The sequence below is a fragment of the Nyctereutes procyonoides genome, unplaced genomic scaffold (genome assembly GCF_905146905.1).
Source record: "Nyctereutes procyonoides isolate TBG_1078 unplaced genomic scaffold, NYPRO_anot_genome, whole genome shotgun sequence".
In the NCBI taxonomy this organism is placed as follows: Eukaryota; Metazoa; Chordata; class Mammalia; order Carnivora; family Canidae; genus Nyctereutes; species Nyctereutes procyonoides.
The window spans coordinates 23,774,078-23,799,091 of record NW_026575024.1 but is presented as its reverse complement, the minus strand read 5'-3'; the positions used below and the strand labels follow the sequence as shown (position 1 = coordinate 23,799,091).

General features: G+C 39.4%; 1 protein-coding gene across 2 annotated transcripts in view; it reads right to left on the bottom strand.

Moving 5' to 3' along the window:
• Positions 1 to 14,481: 14,481 nt before the first annotated feature.
• EDEM2 (ER degradation enhancing alpha-mannosidase like protein 2) overlaps positions 14,482 to 25,014 on the bottom strand; it is a 29,466-nt gene continuing 18,933 nt past the window's right edge. For both annotated transcript variants that reach the window (XM_055301910.1, XM_055301918.1), the window contains 3 exons: positions 20,030 to 20,174; positions 16,921 to 17,042; positions 14,482 to 15,063 (listed from right to left, as the gene is read on the bottom strand). In XM_055301910.1, coding sequence (XP_055157885.1) covers positions 14,563 to 15,063; positions 16,921 to 17,042; positions 20,030 to 20,174 — 768 coding nt within the window. In that variant the 3' untranslated portion in view covers positions 14,482 to 14,562. The remainder of the gene's footprint in view (positions 15,064 to 16,920; positions 17,043 to 20,029; positions 20,175 to 25,014) is intronic.

Sequence of the window (25,014 nt, the reverse complement as noted above, 5' to 3'; positions counted from 1 at the left end):
TTTGTTGTAATGATACTGGGAAAATCTCATACCCCAGTTTCCCATATTTGAGCTTATATCTGAATTACCTAGAAGGCTCTTCTCTTCTTTTTTTTTTTACTTGGAAGAATTTTTTTTAAGATTTTATTTATTTATTTGAGAGAGAGAGCACAAGTAGGGTGAGTGGCAGAGGCAGAGGAAGAAACAGGCTCCCTAGGTTCATGACCTGAGCCAAAGGCAGATGCTTAACCAACTGAGCCACCCAGATGTCCCTACCTGGAAGGCTTTCAAAAACACATATTGCTGTTCCCACCTCCCGAGTTTCTGATTCAGAAGGTTTGTGGGTGGAGCCCAAGAGTTGGCATTTGTAGCAAGTTCTCTGGAGATGTTCATGTTGCTGGGGACCACAGAACCAGGGGACTAGTGGCATATATATTAAAATCTTGCTTACCACAGAAATAATGTCATTTGGAATACTTAGAAAGCCTTGAAATATTGTAACAGTCTTCTCATGAATATTCTAACTGAATTCTCTAAGAATGTTTTAAAAAATATCATATAAAATAAGTAAATACAAAGTATTTTGTATTTTATTGTATCAGTTAATGAGGCCCAACACTGTTATTCAAAAAACAACTTCGAAAAGATTGTCCAATGAGATTACTTTTCAGTTAGAAAAATACAAATTTCACTCCTGTATTCTTATAATCTGCTTTAGGCTTTCCTTTAAGACAACCAACTAACTTTGATATGACAAACTAAGTGGTATGGTCAGTTCTAATCCCTGAAAACATTTTGTGGGTGGTTTTATTTTTTTTCCAAGGAATTGGCTATTTTTCTCAGCTTTCTTTAACAAAATTAACAACCTCTACTGATTTTTTTTCAATATATACAAGAATTTCGGCAGAATGTCTTTGTCATCCAAGGAATTACAACACATAAAAGAGTATGCCAAGTAACTGTTTTAGATGTTTCTAAATAATTCTTAAATAACTTTATTATAGTTTCTTTTCTCTTTTTTTTTAAATTCATTTATTCATGACAGAGAGAGAGAGAGAGAGAGAGGCAGAGACACAGGCAGGAGAAGCAAGCCCCATGCAGGGAGCCCGACTCCGGACTCGATTTCTGTCTCCAGGATCATACCCCGGGCTGCAGGTGGCGCTAAACCGCTGGGCCATCGGGGCTGCCCTAGTTTCATTCTTTACAGACTAATTTTGGTGACCAAAATTATACCTTTCAATTCTGCAAATATTTTAAGTCTAGTTTGTGTGAGGAGGCTAACTAAATGTAACAAAACCCTCCTTAAAATGGCCTTAATCAAATTCACCACAGGCCTAAACTATTGTGCAGTTTTCAACTTATCTTTCTCAAGTTTTTTTTGGATCACAAAATCAATACCAGATTGTAAAAGCGTAATAAGCATTGCTTCTAAAGTTTTACAACAGTACAGGTTCGAGGAGAAATTATATTATTTCTAAGCTATATTTTTATGAATTGTTTTACCATAAAAACTGAACAGACCAAAATACATGCCACAAGAATATTTTTTTTTCAGGAACTCTGTGAGCAATATTCACTGTTGGCATGTATTATGTAACCCAACACAATACAATAATATTTTATAATAATACAATAATAATAAAGCTTTCTCATTTACAGCTCTATCGTGGCTCAGAAAATTTGCCCATCTCATTATATATATTTTTTCTTTTTTTGAAAATACTGAAAGGACTAATTCAGTATGTCATGTTTCCAAGTATCTTTTTAATTTTGATGGCATTAAGCTTTCATTTGCAAGAATATTATTACAATGAATACATTATTACATGTCATTTTGTTGGTTTTCACACTTGATAAAACTATTTTTTAAAAGCTGTCTTAGGGATCCCTGGGTGGTGCAGCGGTTTGGCGCCTGCCTTTGGCCCAGGGCACGATCCTGGAGACCCCGGATCGAATCCCAGGTCGGGCTCCCGGTGCATGGGGCCTGCTTCTCCCTCTGCCTGTGTCTCTGCCTCTCTCTCTCTGTGTGTGACTATCATAAGTAAATAAAAAATAAAATGAAAAACTACATTTGTCAAACAGTCAACATTTTCCAGATTATGCACTTTCTGAAAAACCACGCTATAAATTCCTAACCAAAATCAGTTGAAAGTCATGACAATGTGGGGCGCCTGGGTGGCTCAGTGGTTGAGCACCTGCCTTTGGCTCAGAAAGTGATCCCAGGTTCCTGGGATCAAGTCCCACTTTGGGTTCCCTCCAGGAAGCCTCTTCTGTTTCTATGTCTCTGCCTCTCTCTGTGTGTCTCTCATGAATAAATAAGTAAAATCTTAAAAAAAAAAAAAAAAGAAAAGAAAGTCATGACAACGTTGTCAAAAATCAATAAAATTCTGCCACACTTCAGTTTACAACTAATTTCAAATTATGATATAAAATTTTAAAATACTTAATTCTCCCATTATCAGGCGATGGCCATATTGACAATCATATACCAGAAAATCAAGTTATATACCAGTGTGCTGAATAAAACAATGTTTTTAGCCAGTGGGTATATTTTTCACATCTCCTCTGTCTCTCTCCCACAATATGAAGCGATTAGTCTCAGTATCGTGCCAATGTCCTTGGTTCTTGCCAAAGACCTATGTGACACACTCTGATACTTTCTAATTCATTCTATATCATTATTGTAAAAGTTAGTTGTGATGCATTAAATTTATTCCTTGACCTACTAAGGATCATAAGCCAAGTCTCAAGAACACTGTTCTAAAACCTCAGCACGTTAATATAGCAAGAAAGTTTGTTTTCAAAAATATGTAAACAGAATAGCTTGCTTTCTGCATGCAGAATGGTTTGGGGTGGGGGCTTTTTTTGGTAATTTTTTTTCCAAGTATGGATTTAGACCACATTGTGCCTGCAAACCCCTGCCACTTTGTGAGGTGATTTGTGTTCTCTTTTCCTTTTTTTTTTTTTTTTTGGTCTTTTAAAAAATTAAGATATTCATGTGCATACATTTTCCCCATTAAAGTGTACATTCAGTGAGTTTTAGTATATTCACAAAGCTGTGTAATAATCATCACCATCTAATTCTATAACATTTTCATTACCCTCCAAAAAAAGTCCACTTATGGTAGACAAAACAAAGCAATACAAAACAAAACAAAAAACCCTACCTATCCCACTAGGAGTAAATCCTCATTCCCTCTCCCCCTGGTGCCTGGCAACTACCAATTAACTTTCTGTATCTATGGATTGGTCTATGCTAGAGGCTTCATAAAAAAAGAACAACACAATATGCATCTGACTTCTTCCACTTAAAATATATTTTTAAAGTTTATTCATGTTGCCATATTTATCAGCACTTCAATTATTTATATGGTTGAATAATATTTCATTGTATGGATATACTACATTTTGTTTATCTGCAGATCAGTTGAGGGACATAGAGTTTCTTCCACCTTTGGCTATTATGAATAATGCTGCTGTGAACATTAGTGAACAAGTTTTCGTATGGACATATGTTTTCATTTCTCTTGGGTATATATATATACCAAGAGTGAAATTGTGAAATTGGTGGGTCATATGGTTATTCTATGTTTAACTTTTTGAGGAACTGCCAAACTGTTTTCCAAACCAATTGCCCCATTTTACATTCCCGCCACCAATGTATGAAGGTTCCAAATTTTCCACATCCTTGATAACATCTGTTTGTCCATGTTTTTTATTATAGCTATCTGCAGCAGACTGAATGTCTATGTCCTCCCAATTCATATGTTGAAATCCTAACCCCTAAGGTGATGGTATTAAGAGGCAGATCCTTTGGGAAGTAATTAGATCATGAGGGCAAAGCCCTCATTAATGGGATAAGTGCCCTAATAAAGAGGCCCCAAAGAGATCTCTTACCTCTTTTGACATGTGAGATTACAGTGAAAAGATGGCAATTTAGGCAGTAGGCTCTCCCCAGACATAATCTGCTGGCACCTTGATTTTGGATTTCCCAGATTCTAGAGGTGTGAGAAATAAATTTCATTGTTTATAAGCCCTTCAGTTTATGCTATTTTGTTATAGAAAGTCAAGCAGACTAAGATGACATCCTGGTGGGAGTGAAGTGATACCTCATTTGGTCTTCATTTCTCTTATTACTAATTATGTTGAGCATCTTTTCCTGTGCTTACGGACTATCTGCATACCTCTTTGGAGAAATGTCCATCATCTTTGCTCATTTTTTAAATTGGGTTGTCTTTTTATTATTGGGTTGTAAGAGCTCTTTACATATTCTGGATTCTAGACCTTCATCAGATTTTTTTTTTAAAGTAGGCTCCATGCCCAGGGTGGAGCCCAACAGGGTGCCCTAACTTATGATCCTGAGATGGAGACTTGAGCTAAGATCAAGAGTCTGATGCTTAGGGCAGCCCCAGTGGCACAGCGGTTTGGAGCTGCCTGCAGCCTGGGGTGTGATCCTGGAGACCCGGGATCGAGTCCCACGTCAGGCTCCCTGCATGGAGCCTGCTTCTCCCTCTGCCTGTGACTCTGCCTCTCTCTCTCTATGAATAAATAAATAAAATCTTTAAAAAAAAAGAAGAAGAAGAAGAAGAAGAGTCTGATGCTTAAAGGTCTGAGCCACCTTGACACCTGCCCCTCATCAGGTATTTTGATCTGCAAATATTTTCTCCCATTCCATAGTTTAACATTATTGATAGTGTCCTTTGAATCACAAACGTCTTTAATTTGAGGAAATCTCATCTATCTGTTTTGTTTTTTTGGTTTGCATGTGCTACTTGCATTGTCATCTAAGAAGCCCTTGCCTGACCCAAAGGCACAAAGATTAATGCCTATGTTTTCTTCTAAGAATTGAATAGTTTTAGCTCCTATTTAGGGCATTGAGTCATTGAGTTAATTTTTTTATATGGTGTGAAATAGGGTCCAACATCTTTCTTTTGCAGGTAGGTATCCAGTTGTCCCCGCAACCTTTGTTTAAGATGTGTTCCCCCATTAGATTGTCTCGGCACCTTTTCAAAAATGAACTGACCAAAAATATAAGAGTTTATTTCCAGACTCTTGGTTCTATTTCATCAATTTATATGTCTATCCTTTGCCAGTACCACATTGTCTTGATTACTCTCTGCTTTGTAGCAAGTTTTGAAATCGGGATGTGTAAATCCTCCAACTTTGTTCTTCTTTGTCAAGATTATTTTAAGATATTTTGGGCCTTTGAATTTCCATATGAATTTTAGAATCAGCTTATCGATTTCTCTTAAAAGAGGCAGCTGGGATTTTGATGGAGATTGCAATGAATCTATAATAGTAATGTAATCTTAATATTATTACATCTTCTGACCCATGGACATGGAAATATTTTTCCATTTATTTAGGTCTCTTAAAATTTGTTTTAACAACGCTTCATAGTATTCATTGTGTAAATCTTCTCATACTTCTTTTGTTAAATTTATTCCCAAGTAATTTATCCTTTTTTTATGCTGTGTAAATGGGATTGTTTTCTTGATTTCATTTCTGGATTGTTAATTGCAAATGTATAGAAATAAACTGATTTTTGTGCATTGATCTTGTATCCTGAAACCTTGCTGATCTAATGTTTTTTTCTTATTTAAGAGAAATATAATGTTAATGATTAACTTTAGACTTTAATTTTATTAATTTATTTGAGAGAGTGAGCAAGAGAGAGAACACAAGGAAAGGCAGAGTGAGAGGGAGAAGCAGACTCCTCTGCTGAGCAGGATCCTGGGATCATGACCTGAGCCAAAGGCAGATGCTTAACTGACTGAACCATTCAGGCACCCCTAACTTTAGACTTTAAATTAAGAACATATACCAGTCATAAAGGTTTCTAGGTGTATTAGTCAGGCACCTGAGAGAAAACAGATGATTCATTCAAATTAGGAAGTTTAGAGGAGGATTTACTAAAAACACTATTTACAAAGATATGGGTAGAGCATAGGAAAACCACAAGGGATAACTCAGCAATCTGGGGCTAGTAATATCATAGTCATTGCCATCCCTAGCTTGAGGGAACAAGGGAATTAGAAAGGTTATCATTAACAAGAAAAGAAAGAGTTGAGAGAAAAACAGTGATCTTCAACTGAGAAACTAGCCAGCCTGAAGCAACCCTGCCAAAAAGGAGACAGGGGGAATAAATAAATGTCTTGACCACACTCTACTCTCTCCCTCCAATCTCCTGCTTGGACACCTCACTATGATTCTGGTTGGAAGCCAGACATCAAGCAAGCCAGCCCATTGATGTAGTTCATACAAGGATTGCAGGAATGGAGAACAATTTACCCTCTTGGGATGAAGAGGGGAGAGTACATCCAGAGGGGCAAATGGAAGATATCCCATGCACTAGGTTATGCCAGAATAACAAGCAACTTAATCAGAATCACTTGAAAAAAGCAGCAGGGAGGAAATAAAATAAAAGCCCAAATTAGGACAACAGAAAACAAACATATAGTTGACAGAAATAACCAAGGCAAACATTTGTTTAAGTGTCCCCTGAGAAGATGGTAGAGTAGGAGGTCCTTAAACTCACCTTGTCCCAGGGATACAACTAATAATATTCACATCAGTGTAAATAACCCAGAAAATAACCTGATGACTGGCAGAACAAACTCCACAATTAAATGGTTGAGAGGAGGCCACATCTAAGAAGGTTGAAAGGGCAAAGATGAAGTCTGGGAATGAAACTGACTGGAGTCATCCACTGTGGTATGGAGAAGGGCAGAAAACATACTGTCACACCAGTGACCCACACCAATGTGGAAGACAAATCTCCATGATATTTGCCTTTGGTTTTTTTTTTCTTTTCTTTTCTTTTCTTTTGGAGTTCAATTTGCCAACATATAGCATAACACCCAGGGCTCATCCCATCAAGTGCCCCCCTCAGTGCCCATCACCCAGTCACCCTCACCCCCCGCCCACCTCCCTTTCCACCACCCCTTGTTCATTTCCCAGATTTAGGAGTCTCTCATGTTCTGTCTCCCTGATATTTCCCACTCATTTTCTCTCTTTCCCCTTTATTCCCTTTCACTATTTTTTATATTCCCCAAATGAATGAGAACATATAATGTTTGTCCTTCTCGTACTGACTTATTTCACTCAGCATAATACCCTCCAGTTCTATCCACGTCGAAGCAAATGGTGGGTATTTGTCGTTTCTAATGGCAGCCTGGGTGGCTCAGCGGTTTAGTGCTGACTTCCAGGCGTGATCCTGGAGATCCAGCATCGAGTCCCACATCGGGCTCCCTGCATGGAGCCTGCTTCTCCCTCTGCCTGTGTCTCTGCCTCTCTCTCTCTCTCTCTCTCTCTCTCTCTTATGAATAAATAAAATCTTAAAAAAAAAAAGATATTTGCCTTTGAAAACCTGAGGAACCCAATCAACTGAAAGCTTGGAATTTTAAAAGTCCATAGGCTTGGCTGTAGGAGAGCCAAGAGGCCTTAGGGAGCAGAGTCTCTGCTCTTAAAGAGATAGGAGGACAAACAGCCCAAGCAGATATTGCGCGGAACCAGCAGTTTTTTTTTTTTCTTTTCATTTTTTAAAGATTTTATTTATTTATTCATGAGAGACACACACAGAGAGAGGCAGAGACACAGGCAGAGGGAGAAGCAGGCTCCATGCAGGGATCCTGACGTGGGACTTGATCCCGGGTCTCCAGAACCATGCCCTGGGCTGAATGCGGCGCTAAACCGCTGAGCCACCGGCCACCGCCACCAGGGCTGCCCAGTTTTTTCTAAGTTAGTAGTTACACAAATGGATCTAAATGAAATGTAAATGTCAAAATAAGCCTCAAAAGAACAGGTAGGCAATAATTTTTAAAATACAAGCTATACTTCCCTGCTTTTCACAATCTGGTTTCTGCCTACATTCCTACCTTATTGCTTTATTCCCTTTCTCTTGCTCAGATACCTTTTTTTTAATAAATTAATTTTATTGGTGTTCAATTTACCAACATACAGAATAACACCCAGTGCTCATCCCGTCAAGTGTCCCCTCAGTGCCCGTCACCCATTCACACCCACCCCCCGCCCTCCTCCCCTTCCACCACCCCTAGTTCGTTTCCCAGAGTTAGGAGTCTTTGTGTTCTGTCTCCCTTTCTGATATTTCCCACACATTTCTTCTCCCTTCCCTTATACTCCCTTTCACTATTATTCATATTCCCCAAATGAATGAGAACATACACTGTTTGTCCTTCTCCGATTGACTTACTTCACTCAGCATAATACCCTCCAGTTCCATCCACTTTGAAGCAAATGGTGGGTATTTGTCGTTTCTAATGGCTGAGTAATATTCCATTGTATACATAAACCACATCTTCTTTATCCATTCATCTTTCGATGGACACCGAGGCTCCTTCCACAGTTTGGCTATTGTGGCCATTGCTGCTAGAAACATCGGGGTGCAGGTGTCCCGGCGTTTCATTGCATCTGAACCTTTGGGGTAAATCCCCAGCAGTGCAATTGCTGGGTCGTAGGGCAGGTCTATTTTTAACTCTGTGAGGAACCTCCACACAGTTTTCCTGAGTGGCTGCACCAGTTCACATTCCCACCAACAGTGTAAGAGGGTTCCCTTTTCTCCGCATCCTCTCCAACATTTTTGGTTTCCTGCCTTGTTAATTTTCCCCATTTTCACTGGTGTGAGGTGGTATCTCATTGTGGTTTTGATTTGTATTTCCCTGATGGCAAGTGATGCAGAGCATTTTCTCATGTGCATGTTGGCCATGTCTATGTCTTCCTCTGTGAGATTTCTGTTCATGTCTTTTGCCCATTTCATGATTGGATTGTTTGTTTCTATGGTGTTGAGTTTAATAAGTTCTTTATAGATCTTGGAAACTAGCCCTTTATCTGATACGTCATTTGCAAATATCTTCTCCCATTCTGTAGGTTGTCTTTTAGTTTTGTTGACTGTATCCTTTGCTGTGCAAAAGCTTCTTATCTTGATGAAGTCCCAATAGTTCATTTTTGCTTTTGTTTCTTTTGCCTTCATATGGATGTATCTTGTAAGAAGTTACTGTGGCCGAGTTCAAAAAGGGTGTTGCCTGTGATCTCTAGGATTTTGATGGAATCCTGTCTCACATTTAGATCTTTCATCCATTTTGAGTTTATCTTTGTGTATGGTGCAAGAGAGTGGTCAACTAATATTCGATAAAGAAGGAAAGACTATCCACTGGAAGAAAGACAGTCTCTTCAATAAATGGTACGGGGAAAATTGGACATCCACATGCAGAAGAATGAAACTAGACCACTCTCTTAAAAATAAAATCTTTAAAAAATACATTTGATGGCATAAATAGGAGGCTAGAGGAAGCAGAGGAACAAATTAACAACCTAGAAGACAGTAATGAAAACTAACCAAGTGGAGCAAAGGAGAGGAAAGAAAATTATACAAATTAAGAATTGTCTTGGAGAACACAGTAGATGCAGAAAAAGCATTTGATAAAGTACAACATTCATTCATGATTAAAAACTCAACAAAGTAGGTTTAAAGGAAACATATCTCAACATAATGAAGGCGTTATATGAAAAACACACAGCCAACATCATACTCAATGGTGAAGCATTTAGCATTTCCCCCTCAGATCAGGAGCAAGATAAGGATGTCCACTCTCACCAGTTTTATTCACTATAGTACTGGAAGTCCTAGCCACAGCAATTAGACAACAGGAAGAAATAAAAGGCATTCAAATTGGTAAAGAAGTAAAACTTTCACTATTGGCAGATATACTGGTATATAGAAAACCCTAAAGACTCCACCAAAAAAATACTAGAACTGATAAATTCAGTAAAGTCACAGGATACAAAATCAATGTACAGAAATCTGTTGCATTTCTATACACTAATAAGCAGCAGAAAGAGAACTTAAGAAAACAATCCCATTTACAACTGCACCAAAAATAAAATACCTAGGAATAAACTTAACCAAAGAGGTGAGAGACCGGTACTCTGAAAACTATATACTGATGAAAGAAATTGAAGATGCCACAAAGAAATGAAAACACAACCCTTGTTCATGGATTGGAAGAAATATATTGTAAAATGTCTATACTACCCAAAGCAATCTACACATTTAATGCAATCCCTATCAAAATACCAACAGCATTTTTCATGGAACTAGGACAAATAATCCTAAAATTTGTATGGAACCACAAAAGACCCTGAATAGCCAAAGCAATCTTGAAAAAGAAAAAAAACAAAACCGGAGGTATTACAATTCCAGACTTCAAGTTATATTACAAAGCTGTAATAATGAAAACAGTATGGTACTGGCACAAAAATAGACACATAGGTCAAGAAACAGAATAGAAAACCCAGAAATAAAGCCACGGTTATATGGTTAATTAATTTTTTTTAAGATTTTATTTATTTATTCATGAGAGACACAGAGAGAGGCAGGGACACAGGCAGAGGGAGAAGCAGGCCCCACACAGAGAGCCTGACATGGGACTTGATCCCGGGTCTCCAGGATCATGCCCTGGGCTGAAGGCGGCACTAAACCGAGCCACCCGGGCTGCCCTGGTTAATTAATTTTTGACAAAGGAAGAAATAATAAGCACTGGGAAAAATACAGTCTCTTCAACAAAAGACACTGGGAAAACTGGACAACAACATGCAAAAGAATGAAACTGGACCACTTTCTTATACCATACACAAAAATAAACTCAAAATGGATTAAGGACCTAAATGTGAGACATGAAACCATAAAAACCCTAGAAGAGAGCACAGACAGTAATTTTTCTGACATCAACCATAGAAACTTCTTTCTAGATATGTGTCCTGAGGCAAGGGAAACAAAAGTAAAAAGAAATTATTAGGACTACATCAAAATAAAAAGCTCCTGTACAGCAAAGGAAACAAAACAATCAACTAAACTGAAAGAAAACCTATGGAATGGGAGAAGGTATTGATAAACAACATATCTGATAAAGGTTTAGTATCCAAAATATATAAAGAACTTGTACAACTCAACACCAAAAAAACCCCAAATAATCCAATTAAAAAACAGGCAGAAGACATGAACAGACATTTCTCTGAGGAAGACATACAGATGCCCCTAGACACATGAAAAGATGCTCAACATTACTCATCACCAAGGAAATACAAATCAAAACTAAAATGAGATATCACCTCACACCTCTCAGAATGGCTAAAATAAACAACACAGGAAACATGTTGGTGAGAATGTAGAGAAAGGGGAACCCTCTTACACTGCTGGTGGGAATGCAAACTGGTACAGCCACTCTGGAAAACAGTATGGAGTTTCCTCAGAAGTTAAAAACAGAACTACTGTATGATCTAGTAATTGTACTACTGGGTATTTACCCAAAAAATACAAAAACACTAAATCACCCCAATGTTTATTGCAGCACTATTTGCAATAGCAAATATAGAAGCAGCTAAGTGCTCATTGATTGAATATATAAAGATGTGAGATATATATAAGATATATATGTATATAAAACAATATTATTTAGCTATAAAAAATAATGAGATCTTGTCATTTGCAACAATATATATGGAGCTAGAGAGTATAATGCTAAGCAAAATGAGTCAGTCAGAGAAAGATAAAGACCATTATGATTTCACTCATGTGTGGAATTTAAGAAACAAAACAAATGAACAAAGGAAAAAAGAAAGAGAAAGAGGCAAAGACAAACCAGGAAACAGACTCTTAACTATAGAGAACAAACTTATGGTTACAAGAGAGGAGGTGGGTGGGGTGATGGGTGAAATAGCTGATGGGGATTAAGGAGTGCACTTTAATAAGCACTGACTAATATATAGAATGGTTGAATTGCTATATTGTACACCTGAAACTAACATGACACTGTTAACTATACTGTTGTTAAGATTAAAAACTTTATAAAAAAATATATAGGAGTATGCTTATTTTGATGAACACTGAGAAATGTATAGAATTGTTGAATCATATTGTACACATGAAACTAATATAACACTCTATAGTAATTATACTTGAACAGAAAAAAGTAAAAAAAAAAAAAACTGTTATAAAGACAATCAAACATATGTGCCCCTGACTGAAGTATACAACACCACTTATGAACCATTCTTGCAAAATAAAAACAAAATTTAAAAAATCTGAATCTGATGAAGCCTCTAGGTCTTAATATCAATTTACCAAGAAAAAAAAGAAAAAGAAAAGAAGACAAAAACAAAACCCAGAGATACATATCAGACACCACCACAGGGATGCAATTAGCAAAACTCTTTATTTCAGAAATTCTGAAAAAAAAAAAAAAAGAAATTCTGTAGGACTAACAATGTAGTTCCTTCAACAAATGAATTTCAATGAAAATAAGAGGTAGTTCAAGAGAATGAAAGGACAAGCCACAGAGAAAGTATTTGCAAGACATATATGATAAAGAACTTTTATCCAGAATATGCAAAGAACTCTTAAAGCTGAATAATAATAATAATAATAAACTTGATTAAAAGACAGGCCAAAGACCTTAACAGATACCTCACCAAAGAAGATGCATAGTTGGCAAAAAAAAAAAAAAAAAGCATATGAAAACAAGCTCCACATCATGTGTTATCAGGCAAATGCAAACTAGAACAATGAGATACTACCACATACCAATCAGAATCAAATTCAAATGAATTTGAATTCAATCAAATTCAAAATACTAACAATGCCAAATTCTGGTATGAATGTGGAGAAACAGAAATGCTGTCATACATTACTGGAGGGAATGCAAAATGGCACAGCCCCTTTGGAAGAGAGTCTGGTGGTTTCTTACAAAACTAAACATACTCTTACCATATGATCCAACAATTACGCTCCTTGATAATTATCTACAGGGGTTGAAAACTTACATCCATGCAAAATCTGCACACACGTTTACAGCAGCTTATTCATAATTTGCCAAACCTTGGAAGTATCCAGGATGCTTCAGTAGGTGAATGGTTTAATAAACTGGTACATCCAGACAATGTTCTAAAAAGAAACAGGCTATCAAACCACTAAGAGACATGGAAGAAACCTAAATGCATATTACTAAGTGAAAGAAGCCAATCTGAAAAGGCTACATACTACTACAGGATATTTTGGAAAAGGCAAAACTACGGAGACAGTAAAAAGATCAGTGGTTGTGAGGAGTTGTGGGGAGAAAGGAGTGAATAGGGAAAAAGCACAGAGAAAATTAGGGCTGGGAAACTACTCTGTATACTATAATGGTGAATACATGTCATTACACATTTGTCAAAACCCAGGAATGTACACCACCAAGAGTGAACTTTAAGGTAAACTATGGACTCTGGATGATAATGATGTGCCAGTGTGGGATCATTGATTGTAACAATTTTCCATTCTGGTAGGAGATGTCCGTAATGGGGGAGGCTATGCAGGCATGGGGGCAATGGGTACATAAGAAATCTCTATACATTCTGCTTAAGACTGATGTGAGCCTATAACTTCTAAAACATAAAGTTTGCTAAAAATTAATAAATTCAGTTCCTCAGTCATAGAGCCACATTTCTAGAGTTCAACAGGCACACGAAGTGCCTACTTTATGGGATAGTACAATAATTCTAATTGTTCTTTTAGAGCATTCCATCATCCCAGAAAAGTCTGTGGGAGAGCCCTCCTCTGTATCTTGATTGTGGTCGTGATTACATGGGTGTCTAAGTTTGCCAAAACATGAAAATGTATGAACTGGGTGCAATCTATTATATGTAAATTATGTCTCAACAAAACTCATTTTTAAAAAAAATAAGAGAACACCTATAGACCAGAAGAAAATTCAGAGATGGATCATCTGATTGCAAATACATGTATCCTGTTTGGATCCTGATTCAAACAAACTGTAAAACAATAAAAAAAATTGAACATAGAGACTCAGAGATTATTAAGAAACAATTGTCGATTTTTATGGTGTGTTTTGGAGGTTCATTCTGAAATACTTATGGATAAGATGGTCTAGCGTGGATTAGGGGTTATTCTGTTCTCCACACTTGTTTATTGTCAATTTTGCATAATTAAATGTTTGAAAACTCACTTCTACAGAGGCCATCCTTGCCTACCCTAATGGAGACTACCTCTCCCCATTATTTTCTAGCATATATCCTATTATCTTTATGGCACTTGCCACAATGTGATTTTACACTATCTACTAATTTATTTCTCTCTGCTAGAATTTAGTTTTCCCAAGAATAAAAACCTCGCCTCCTCCACACTGGATGCCTGTGCTGGCGCGAGGGCTGGTGAGTGTGTACAAGACTGGTTCTTGCTAAAGGGCAGAAACACCAGCTGGGATAAGAGTATGATAAACACATTCATAACAAGGCCCTCCCCTGAAATACTGGAAGAGGGGAGCCTTGAAAGGAAGAGAGATCCAACCATCAACCCCTGGTATCTGTGGAGTGGACTGACTTTGGGTTTAGCTGTTTCTCCACCTGTATGAGAAAAAGAAATTAGATTCATAATTTTTTTTTAAAGCCATGAATCTTTTCTTTAACAAAATCTCTTGAGACAATCTGATATGTAAAATAAAAAGACACAATTGTCAAAAGCAGATTTATTGTCATAGTTCAAACACAAAAGAAAAAAAAATTGTCCAGTGGTTATGAGGAGTCCAGGAAAACCTGTCCCAGTAATGCCAACTTGGAGGTAAATGGCTGACTCGGGCAGCTGAGCAGCGGGACCTTCTGCTTGGCAGGCTTCTTCTCCCTCATCTGGTCTTGGCTTTCAGGTGAGGAGAACGTGCCTGCCCCTGTTGGAAGTTGCCATGGCCCCGAGCTCATCGTTTTTTTCTGAAACCTCGACCTGTTCCGCTTGAGAGAGTAGAATTCCCTCATCAAGTCTTCCACTTCCCACTGCTCTTCCTTCAGCCTCTGGCAACAGTGCAGAGCTGCGGGGTCAATGGGGTGTGCCTCTGTGTTGAAGATGTAACCCCCTGCGCCCAGGATGCACTCCCCATAGGGGGTTATCACCGTATCGAAGGTGGAGCCGTTATTGTGGATGAAGTTGGTGGGGTCAAACAGAAGGTAGAGGTATTTCACAGTCTCGGCCAGGAAGAAAGACTCCATGCGGTTGTCCAGTTTGTGGTCTCGCAGATCTTTGATCTGCCGCGAGGAAGAGGGAAGCGAGTCAGAATCAGCATCACCCAGGAAGGGGAGGGCCAGGGGGCTGCGTTAGGAACTCCTGCCCTGCTACTGAGCAGCTGAGCACCAACCCTAGGGCTTGGAACCCTAAAGTACAGTCACAGACTAAGTCTCAGCTATCACTCCTCCAGTGAAAACCCTCTGCGGACATCCCACTTAATGCAGACTAAAAATCAAAGTCCTTACAGGTCCTCGTGGCCTGTCCCTTGCTCTCTCTCTGCCCTCTTCCATGCTCTCTCCCTTGTTCTGGAGAGTCCAGCCAATGGCCTTGCTGTTCCCTCATCGGCAAGCCTGCGCACTCCCACCCCAGGTGCTCCAGTTGCTTGTTCTTTGGGCCTGGAGCACTCTGTCCTTCAGACAGCTTGCTCCCTCACTGCTTTGAGGTCTCTGCTCAGATACTATCTCATCACAGGGTCCTCCCTAACCTCCCAAGGCCACGTGACAATTTCTCTCCCCTTTATCCTACCTTTGTTGTGACATACACAGATGTGTTCATCCCCTTTAATGACATTGTAAAAAATGTAGCATCATTTACTTCACTACTCCCCCTTGATGGGCATTGAGGTGGTTACCAAGTTTTTGCCACTGTGACAACTAATTAGAAGTCTTTATGAAGAAAAATTCATGTTAAGTTTATAGTCATGGATGAATAAGTTTACTTCTTACACTTATTTTCTCATCTCAGAATTAGAAATACATGGTCTTAAAATGAATACTCAGTGGACATCTATTTTTCACCAAAAAATGTGACTAAAATATGGACTTGATGTACCAAGAGTGATTATTTGTCAAAGGCTAAGGAGTCTGACGCCTATTCCCATCATTTTCCTTGGAAGAGCTCCAGAGGGCTTTCATTTTCATGGAAATAAGTCAAATGTTCTTACGAAGTCCCCAGTGGACTTATCCATTTTGGCTTTTCACAAAATACAACATATTAGACACTAAAACATATCATTGCTTTATTTTTCCTCTACATAAGTAGGTCTTTTCTCTAAATAGATGTATATATATTCTACTTACAGAATATAACCACTTTATAAAATTTTGAAAAAGGATTTTTTTTTTGGCGGGGGGGGGGGACCTGTTTTTAAACCCTAAAAATCTTCTAAACACTTTTTGGTGAATTTTCTTCCAGACAATTTTCTTACACATCTGGTTTTTACATGTCTGTAATGGTGATTTATTTATAGCTTGCCTGCTTGGGTCCCTCTAAGGATGTGACATGGCTCTTATCCTTGACCCTCTCAATCCCTTTTCCACAGAGCAGCCAGAGTGATCTTTCTAAAACACAAGGCAGATCATGTCACTGCTCTGCAGTCAATCCTACCAAGGCTTCTCATTTTCAGCAGAACAAAATGCAATACCTATATGATTTACCCCTTGCCTCCCTCTGGGACTTCTCTTTGCCTTTCCCTCCTTGCTCACTCCACGCCAACCATACTGGCCTTCTTTCTGTCTCTCAGATACACGTTCGTTGTTTTTCCTACTAAATTGTCAGCTCAGAGGCTTGGTCTTTTTCATTGCTAGGACCCTCAGTCTAGCATAGTACCTGGCGCACAAAAGACATTCAGTAAGCATCTGTGAAACTACTAGGACTATTTCATTAAGGACCTCCAGGTTTGAATATACAGCTGTGGGACTCTGTTTACCTTCCAGAATTCAACTTACAGGCCTTTCCACAAAACTTTTCACAAAATTTACCCTTGTCAAATAAAGTCATGTGTACATCTCGGAGGTCCCTTCAGTACTAACATTCCAGAGGCTCTTTAGCAGCAGGGGGAGACATTTCTCAGCTCTTGGGCCCATGGAAACACTTACTGTAGCAAATCCACACTCCACCTTGCTGATTTTTTCAATGGATTCCACAGCATCTCTTCCGAGTTCTAAGAGGGTGGGATCCCCCGTGGCACGGTAGAGGTACATTGCGCTCTCAATGAGTTCTGTAAAGTCCGAGGCAGACCCTTCTCATCCAGGAGCTGAGCAGGGAAGGCCCAGGGCCCACTTTGGGCAGTGAGAGACTCCTCCCCTCCATACCTTATCCACCAGGCCCCAACAAGGAGGAATATGGGACAGCTTCCTCAATGCTGAGTTTCCAGAGCCAATATCCCCAAAGCCTGAAGCTTAGGGGAGATCAGCATTAAAACTGTCTATGGACTCCCATCCTAATGGAGAGAGAGGGAGTCAGGTTCTGGGACAGGGAGGTAGCAAAGGCTACTCCCTGTCTCCCAATATTTGTGCCCCCCTTCTTCCTTAGTAACAGAATCCTTAACTATAGCCAAGCACACAACTGTTCAGACTGACAACTCTTCCCAGCAGCCAGGTGTGGGATTAAGGTCCCTGACACCATAAAGAGCCATATATGGCCAGAGGTGAAGGAAAAATAAATGTCTATCTTTTTTCTTTAAAAGATTTTATTTATTTGAGAGAGAAAGAGAAGGAGAGAGCATGCATAAGCAGAAGGGAGGGGGAAAGGGAAAGGGAGAAACAGACTCCTCCTTGAACAGGGACCCCTGCATAAGGCTTGATCCCAGGACTCCGGGATCACGACCTGAGTCAAAGGCAGATACTTAACTGACTGAGCCACCCAGGCGCCCATAATGTCTGTCTTAATTAAGCTACTACTCACTTTCTGTCACTCACAGCCTAACCTAATCCTAAAACTTAAGAGTAAGAGCCTGTCATTATGAGGCCCTTTCTGAGATGGGATGGACAAAAAGACGGTTAAGATATTCAAGAGTCAATCTTCAATCTAACAAAGAAAGAGCCACCAGTTCACTGGGCCCGGAACACAGTGATAGCCCTGTTCGATTCTACAACCACAATTGGAATCTGGCATTCAGACATGGGGCCCACTTTCGGATAAATATTAGCCAACAGGAGTCTATCTGCTGAGAAAATTTATTCTGGAGAAAAGAAAACACAGAAATATGTGTTAATTGCTTTCAAATATCTGAAGAGCTAGTATGGAAAAGAAAGATATAACTTCCAGGGTGGCCTCACTGGGGGGAGGGTATAGCTCAACAGACTTTTCTATTTCTTCATCTGTCTTTCTCAGAGAGGAGAGAATGTTCCCCTCCCTAGACCAATCTTTCCTCCCAATCTCCTCCCCTGCTTCCTCCTGGACCTCGATCAGCACTTTTCTCCTGTTGATTTATTACTGCAAACTCCATTTCTTACTTTTGGAAAAAAAGATCTATGGCTATCTCCCAGTTCTCTCCAAGCTTTCCCTCCCTTTATCTCATGGGTCTCTGGACAATTGCTAATTTAACTGCTCATATTCAAAGATACAGATTGGGGCACATTTACTGATAAGTGAACACTGTGTATGTTCAAAGAAAGAAAAGAGTCCTCTGGGGAAGCCTCCTGTTCTGCTGCTAGCACCTGGCTGGCTCAGTGCACCCAGGGCCAGCCATCTTGTTTTCTCTTCCTCAGATATGGGCCTATGTCTGCTGTCATTGCTTTAATTTCTTGTACATCAGCCAACTCTCTAGAACAGGGTGGCAGCCCAAGGCTTAGATTTGGACTTAGGTGGGGAGGTAAAGGCCCTCAGAGACCTTTGACCAAGTACTGTGCCTCAATACACAGATCAGATACACACATACCAGAGCGAGCATACAGTGGAGGACACTGGCCAATCTAATGAAAGAGCAGTACCTTATCTCCCAATCACTATTTCTGTGGGGTAGGAAGGATGACTGGACTAAGGCATTACTGGATTCCTGGCTGTGCTGCCTTACTTTCCACTGATGCCCTCCTGCCAGCCTATCCTGCAAATGGAACAGGGTGCTCTGGAAGCAGTGAGCTCCCTGTCACTGGTGCTAAGTGAACAAGAGCAGATAACTGCTTGCCAGGGCAATGACAGGGGAATTGCAATTAGAAGGCCTCTCAGGTTCCCTCTAACTCTGAGAATGTACAAGCCTACATCCCACATTTAGTCCCAAACCGTCTTCATTTTATCTATTGGTAATACTGGGTATGACACCTCTGAGAGTTCTCTCTTAAAAGAGAAGAAAAAGCTGTGAGAATAAATACATGAGAAATACTGAGAACAGTAGCCTTGAGGAATCAAAGTGACTAACGTTCTTTGTAGCTGCTGTTTTACTTCCTCTTCTGATCCCCCTCCAAAACTCCCACGACAATCTCTTGAGCTAGAGGAGGAAGGAAGTGGGGTAGAGGAGGACAGAATGTGCAGAAGGCGCCAGAAGGCCTGTCCCACAGCTCAGAGGCATTCAGGTGGGAAGGGGGGAAGAGTCCAACAATAGGAATGTAACCCATTTCAGAGTGGGGGATGACTACGTGTGCTGACTAAGCTTCCTTCCTCTGCTCCCCATCCCCTTCCCCTTCTCCTTGCAGTGTTTATCTTCCCTGCAGTGAATCAGAGGGTCAGAGCTGGAAGGGAACTTTAAGACAGTTATCAAATGTGGAATACCTTCCTTCTCTGTGCTTTGATTTCTGAGCTGCACTTGGGGTGGTGGAGGAGACCAGATGATTCATTCCTAAGGCCCATTCCCGAGTTCTAAAACTCTGTACCCCAGAAGCCTAACTCACCTGACCCAGTGACTTAGGAAGTTTGTCTACATTTCTGAAATTCTGATGGCAAGAACCCAAAAGGAGTCAACCTCGCTCTTCCCTTTGCATTCGGTTGCCCGAGTTTGAAGGAGCCTAAGATTTAGTTAAGAGGCCCAGGTTCCCGTCCTACCTCCTATACTTAGTCTTGGACAAGCCAGTTCAACCCACCAGGGCTCAGTTTCCTTATCTGAAAATATATGGATAAATAAAATCATCCAGAGCCACTGAAAGCATCATATGGGGAAAAGCATTAGCTTGTAAACACTTGTAATTTATGGAGCCTCACAGACACATGAGGGTTTGGGGTTCCAAGAACCAGAGACTGCAGGTGCTGTGATGGGCCAGAGATGTGGCTTACCTGGTCGAAGAGGGTAGCCCTCTCGCTTCTCTACTGTGTATCCCTGAGGAATGTTGTAGAATTCTGGGAGCCCCCCAAACTGCTTCCATACAGTGTAGTAGTTGAGGAAGGTCCTCATAGCATTGTCAATGTCCCCAATGAGGCTCTGGAGGACAGAAGTGGTTGTCAAGCAGGCAGCTACCAGGCATAAAAACCCACATACAAAAAAAAACTCCACCTACCAAACCCCACATACAATTCAGGGAAGAGACAGCAAAGGCTTTGGCATCACAAAAACCTGTAATGGGATCCCTGGGTGGCGCAGCGGTTTGGCGCCTGCCTTTGGCCCAGGGCGCGATCCTGGAGACCCGGGATCGAATCCCACGTCGGGCTCCCGGTGCATGGAGCCTGCTTCTCCCTCTGCCTATGTCTCTGCCTCTCTCTCTTTCTCTCTCTGTGACTATTATAAATAAATAAAAATTAAAAAATAAAAAAAAGCCTGTGATCAAACTGAGTCAGCCATTTATTCATTGTGTGGCCTTGCGCCAGACACTTACCTTCTCTGAACCTCATCTCTCCGATGCAAAACACAAAGCATCTAAGTTACTGTGAGGGGCAGAGTTTAGTTTAGTATTAGTTTTAGTATTCAAAGTCCCAAAAATAAAAAACAAAAAAAAAAAAAACAAAGTCCCTGCTCAGTCAAGACCAGCTACTAAACCGGTAAACAGGTAAGTCAGCTATCTGGTTCAAAATTTTAAGAATAGGAAAAAGGTTGATTTTACTAAGTCTCACTCCTACTCTATATCCTGATTCAATCTGTATTTGTTTGTAAACAGAAATATGTATGAGACTATATTATTTTCCCCACATAAAAAATAGCTTATTAAATATGTGGTTCTATACTTTCTTTCATGCATTAAACAGTAGATTTTGATTTTTCCATGTAAGTACATAAAAAGCTCCCCCTCCTATTTATACAGTTGCACAGTATTCCACTGCTTGGACCACAATTTAACTAGTTCCTTAGTAACAGCCAGCTGGATGGGTTCTGATGTTTTGCTATTTGTTAGATCAATAGTGTAGTAAATAATGTTGTACACATGTCACCTCAGATATGTGCAAAATTTACCTGTTAGACAAATGTCCAGAATTAGGATTGCTGGGTTGGAAAGTATATGCATTTGTCATTTTACCAGCTGTTGCTAAACAGCTATTAATAGTAACATAAGCTTGCAGAGAAACAGCTGACCTTTTTGACATCTCCTTCAGGTGCCTCATAGCTAGGACAAACTTAACATTTCCCAAACAAAGCTCTTGGCTCCCTCACTTTCCCACAAAGTTGCCTCCCTAGTGTCACCTCACCCTTCTTTGTAAATGGCACTTAGCAAATGGTGGTCATCTTTGACTGCTCCCTTCCCCCACCCCCATCCGTTCCATCAGCAACTCCTGTCAATTCCATTTCTAAAACAGCAAGATTTCTCTCTCTGTACCTCCAGCACCATTACCTGGTCTGGTCACCAGCATCTCATGTTAGGATCATCCCCACAGTCTTCTCGCTGCTCTAACCACTCGTCATCCCTCCTGTCCCTCTCCAGTGTACTCTCCCCGATGCAGCCAGAGTGACTGCATTACTACATACTCTAGACCTCAGGGCTTCTCAGGGGCTTCCCTCCTTTAGACTGCAGCCATACCACTCTTCTCTGTTTCTGAGAAACACCCAAATCTTTCCTGTCTCGGGACCTTCACACATGACATTTCCTCTGTCTGGAATATAATCCCCCATCTCTGATTTGTGAGATACCAGCTTTGGTATCACACTTCTGAGAGGTCTTCCCAAGTTAAGTCCCCATCCAACATTCTTTTTCAGCCTCTCATTTGGTATCCTTCAGGGCAACTTATTATTTTATGCATTTGTCTGCTTAATTTTTTCTTTTGTGTTTCATTCTATAAACTGCACAAGGGCAGGGCCTGGAACACAGCAGGCATTCAAATATTTGTTGAATAAATGAAGAACAAATTGAACATATCAGAGCCTCCTTTCTTCGTCTATAAAGCAATGTTCACCTGAGTGTGTTGTGATAATTGTGTGTAAAGTGCCTAGCACCTAAATTATTCTCTGAGAAATATTTATCACCTCTATGTGCCGGACAGACTACAAGGCACTGGCTAGGTGTGCAATAAACTTAGTAATATGTGTGTATATATATTTTTTCTAAGGATTTTATTTATTTATTTGACACACAGAGAGAAAGCACAAGTAGGGGACGGGAGAGGGAGAGGGAGAAGCAGGCTCCTCGCTGAGCAGGGAGCCCAACGTGGGGCTTGGGCTTGATCCCAGGACTCTGGGTTCATGACCTGAGCCAAAGGCAGATGTTCAACTGACTGAGTCACCCAGGTGCCCCTATTTGTGTTATACTCTCACAGAGAATGAATCCATGATCCCTGGTCAAGTCAGGAAAAAGTACCACACCAATGGAGATGAAACACTTGCTTATCACACCCTCTCTTTTATTTTCTTAATTTTCATTTTAGGAAATTTGAAAAATAAAGGTATAAAAAAGTCACCTTAACCTCACCACACAGATAACATAGTTTTGATATCTATCTTTCCAATTTGTATTCTATTCAGTGATATAAGTATTTTTTTAAAACATACAGGAATAAGAAGACAATCTCTTTCTTAATTTTACAGTATCAGCCATTTACATTTTTGTCTTCTATTCCTTGATGTACAAAACCAAACTCTTTGTCTTCTTCTATTCCTTAATGTACAAACTCTATACAGTTGTAATCAGTTTACACATAATGTCTTCATGTGTATTTTTGTTATTGTTAAATCTACTTAAAGAATCAAACTTAAAAAAAAATAAGTATCATTTCTAATTTCTCACTATGGTTCAATGGTATGTTTCATTCACTCATATTTTCTTAATTCTTATTCACTACCTCTTCATGTAACAGGAGTTTATATATTTTTTATTAAAGTTGTATAGTGACCAATTCTATTAAAATATAATCATTCATTTTTTTTCTCTGTTAGTAGGCATTTGGATCATTTCTAGGTTTTCTTTGTCAAGAACTTTGCTGCTAGGAATATCTGTATACATGACACATCTTTCCCTCTTGAATTATTTTCTTGGGGAACATGCACAGACATGGAATTTCACAGGGTCAAAGGGTGTGATCGGTGATATATCTGAGTTGTACAAAGTTTCCCAAGAGGAATGTAGTCACAAATAGTTTCAAAGCAATAGATTTCCAGATCCTCTACTTTCCTGAACTGGATCTGCCTGAAAAAAATGCTTGCAACACAAAGGCAAGCTATCTATTTTCATTGTTTCCTTCACAGTTATCCTTCTGCCATTTTATTGCCTGCAAAGTGTACCCACCAGCAATCTCTAACCTTCCTGTGGAACACTGTTCTGGGGAATAAAGACTTCCTGAGCACCTAACTAGGTCACATTTAAATTAACTACATTTAGGTGTAGTTATTGGAAAAAAGGAATGACTCTAACTACTGCATAATAAATTCTTTTGCATATCAGATGGTTTCTAATACTATGCCTTCAAAAAACTGGAAGAGGAACTGGACAAATTGCCAGCAAAGGGATCATTACAAATGATTTCTGATGACAGATTACAAGATTTTCATTACATAAAGAATGAACTGTATGTATAGTATTGCCATTTTTGTAGGTCAAAGAGTGGAATACTGGCAGTTTTATATAGTTCAATCTATTAAGTCAATGATTATAAAGAACCAAATGATGGGTAGCTGGATAGCTCCGTCGGTTAAGTGTCCAACTCTTGATTTTGGCTCAGGTCATGATATGGAACCCCGCCAGCTCCACATTAGGCATGGAACCTGCTTAAGATTCTCTCTCCCTCTCCCTACTCCCTTCCCTCTCCTTTCCTTATGCTCTTAAAAAAAAAAAAACTAATGACACTGTAATAATCAAAATCTACTTATTTATGTGCATAAGTCTCCTCAGCACTGACATCTAAAAAATCAAAACAAGAATAAAACTTTTGATACATAACCATGTCCCATTTTAGCAATATGTATTATTCACACACAAATATACAACTTAAAAAAAAAGTTCCCCAAATCTCATTAAGAAATGTATTTCTGATTAAATTGCCTTTATGTTTCTTATTTATTGAAAACTATAAGCTATTAATGTTGCTTTAATCATTTACATACTAATGATAACCAAGAAGAAAACAAATTTAATACTCAGAGCATACGGTCACAGGAAAATTTAAAGTTATTTTAAATTCCTAGGTACACAGGAACTTTATTACACAGACATAAGAGGGTGTCAATAAAATTTATCCAGCATAAAATATAACAATTAGGATAAAATCCTATTGGAGGAGGAGAATGAAAATATGAGTTTGAGGAGAAAAAGGAATGGTATACAACTATTTAAACTCATAAGATTAAAAACACACAAGGGACTCCATAGTTCTTCAATTCCTTTAGTGGGCACTCAACCAATAAAACTTGAATATCTGGGATCCCTGGGTGGCACAGCGGTTTAGCGCCTGCCTTTGGCCCAGGGCGCGATCCTGGAGACCCGGGATCGAATCCCACGTCGGGCTCCTGGTGCATGGAGCCTGCTTCTCCCTCTGCCTATGTCTCTGCCCCTCTCTCTCTCTCTCTCTCTCTCTCTCTCTCTCTCTGACTATCATAAATAAATAAAAATTTAAAAAAACTTGAATATCTTAGAAGAGCTGGACCAATATTTAAATATTGTCAACAAGTTTTCTCTGAGCCTGTTTCCCCATCTGTAAGATAAGTAGGCTGGCTAAAAATACACAATGTAGGACTAGTTACATGAATTGCAGTATATCAATTTAATGGAATATATGCATCTGTTAAAAAAGTAAAACTGACCTATATGTATCAATAAAGACTACATGACATATTCCTCTCTACATAAAGAAAAAAATGTAGATATAAATATGCATATGTTTATGCACATGGATTTCTAGAAAATATA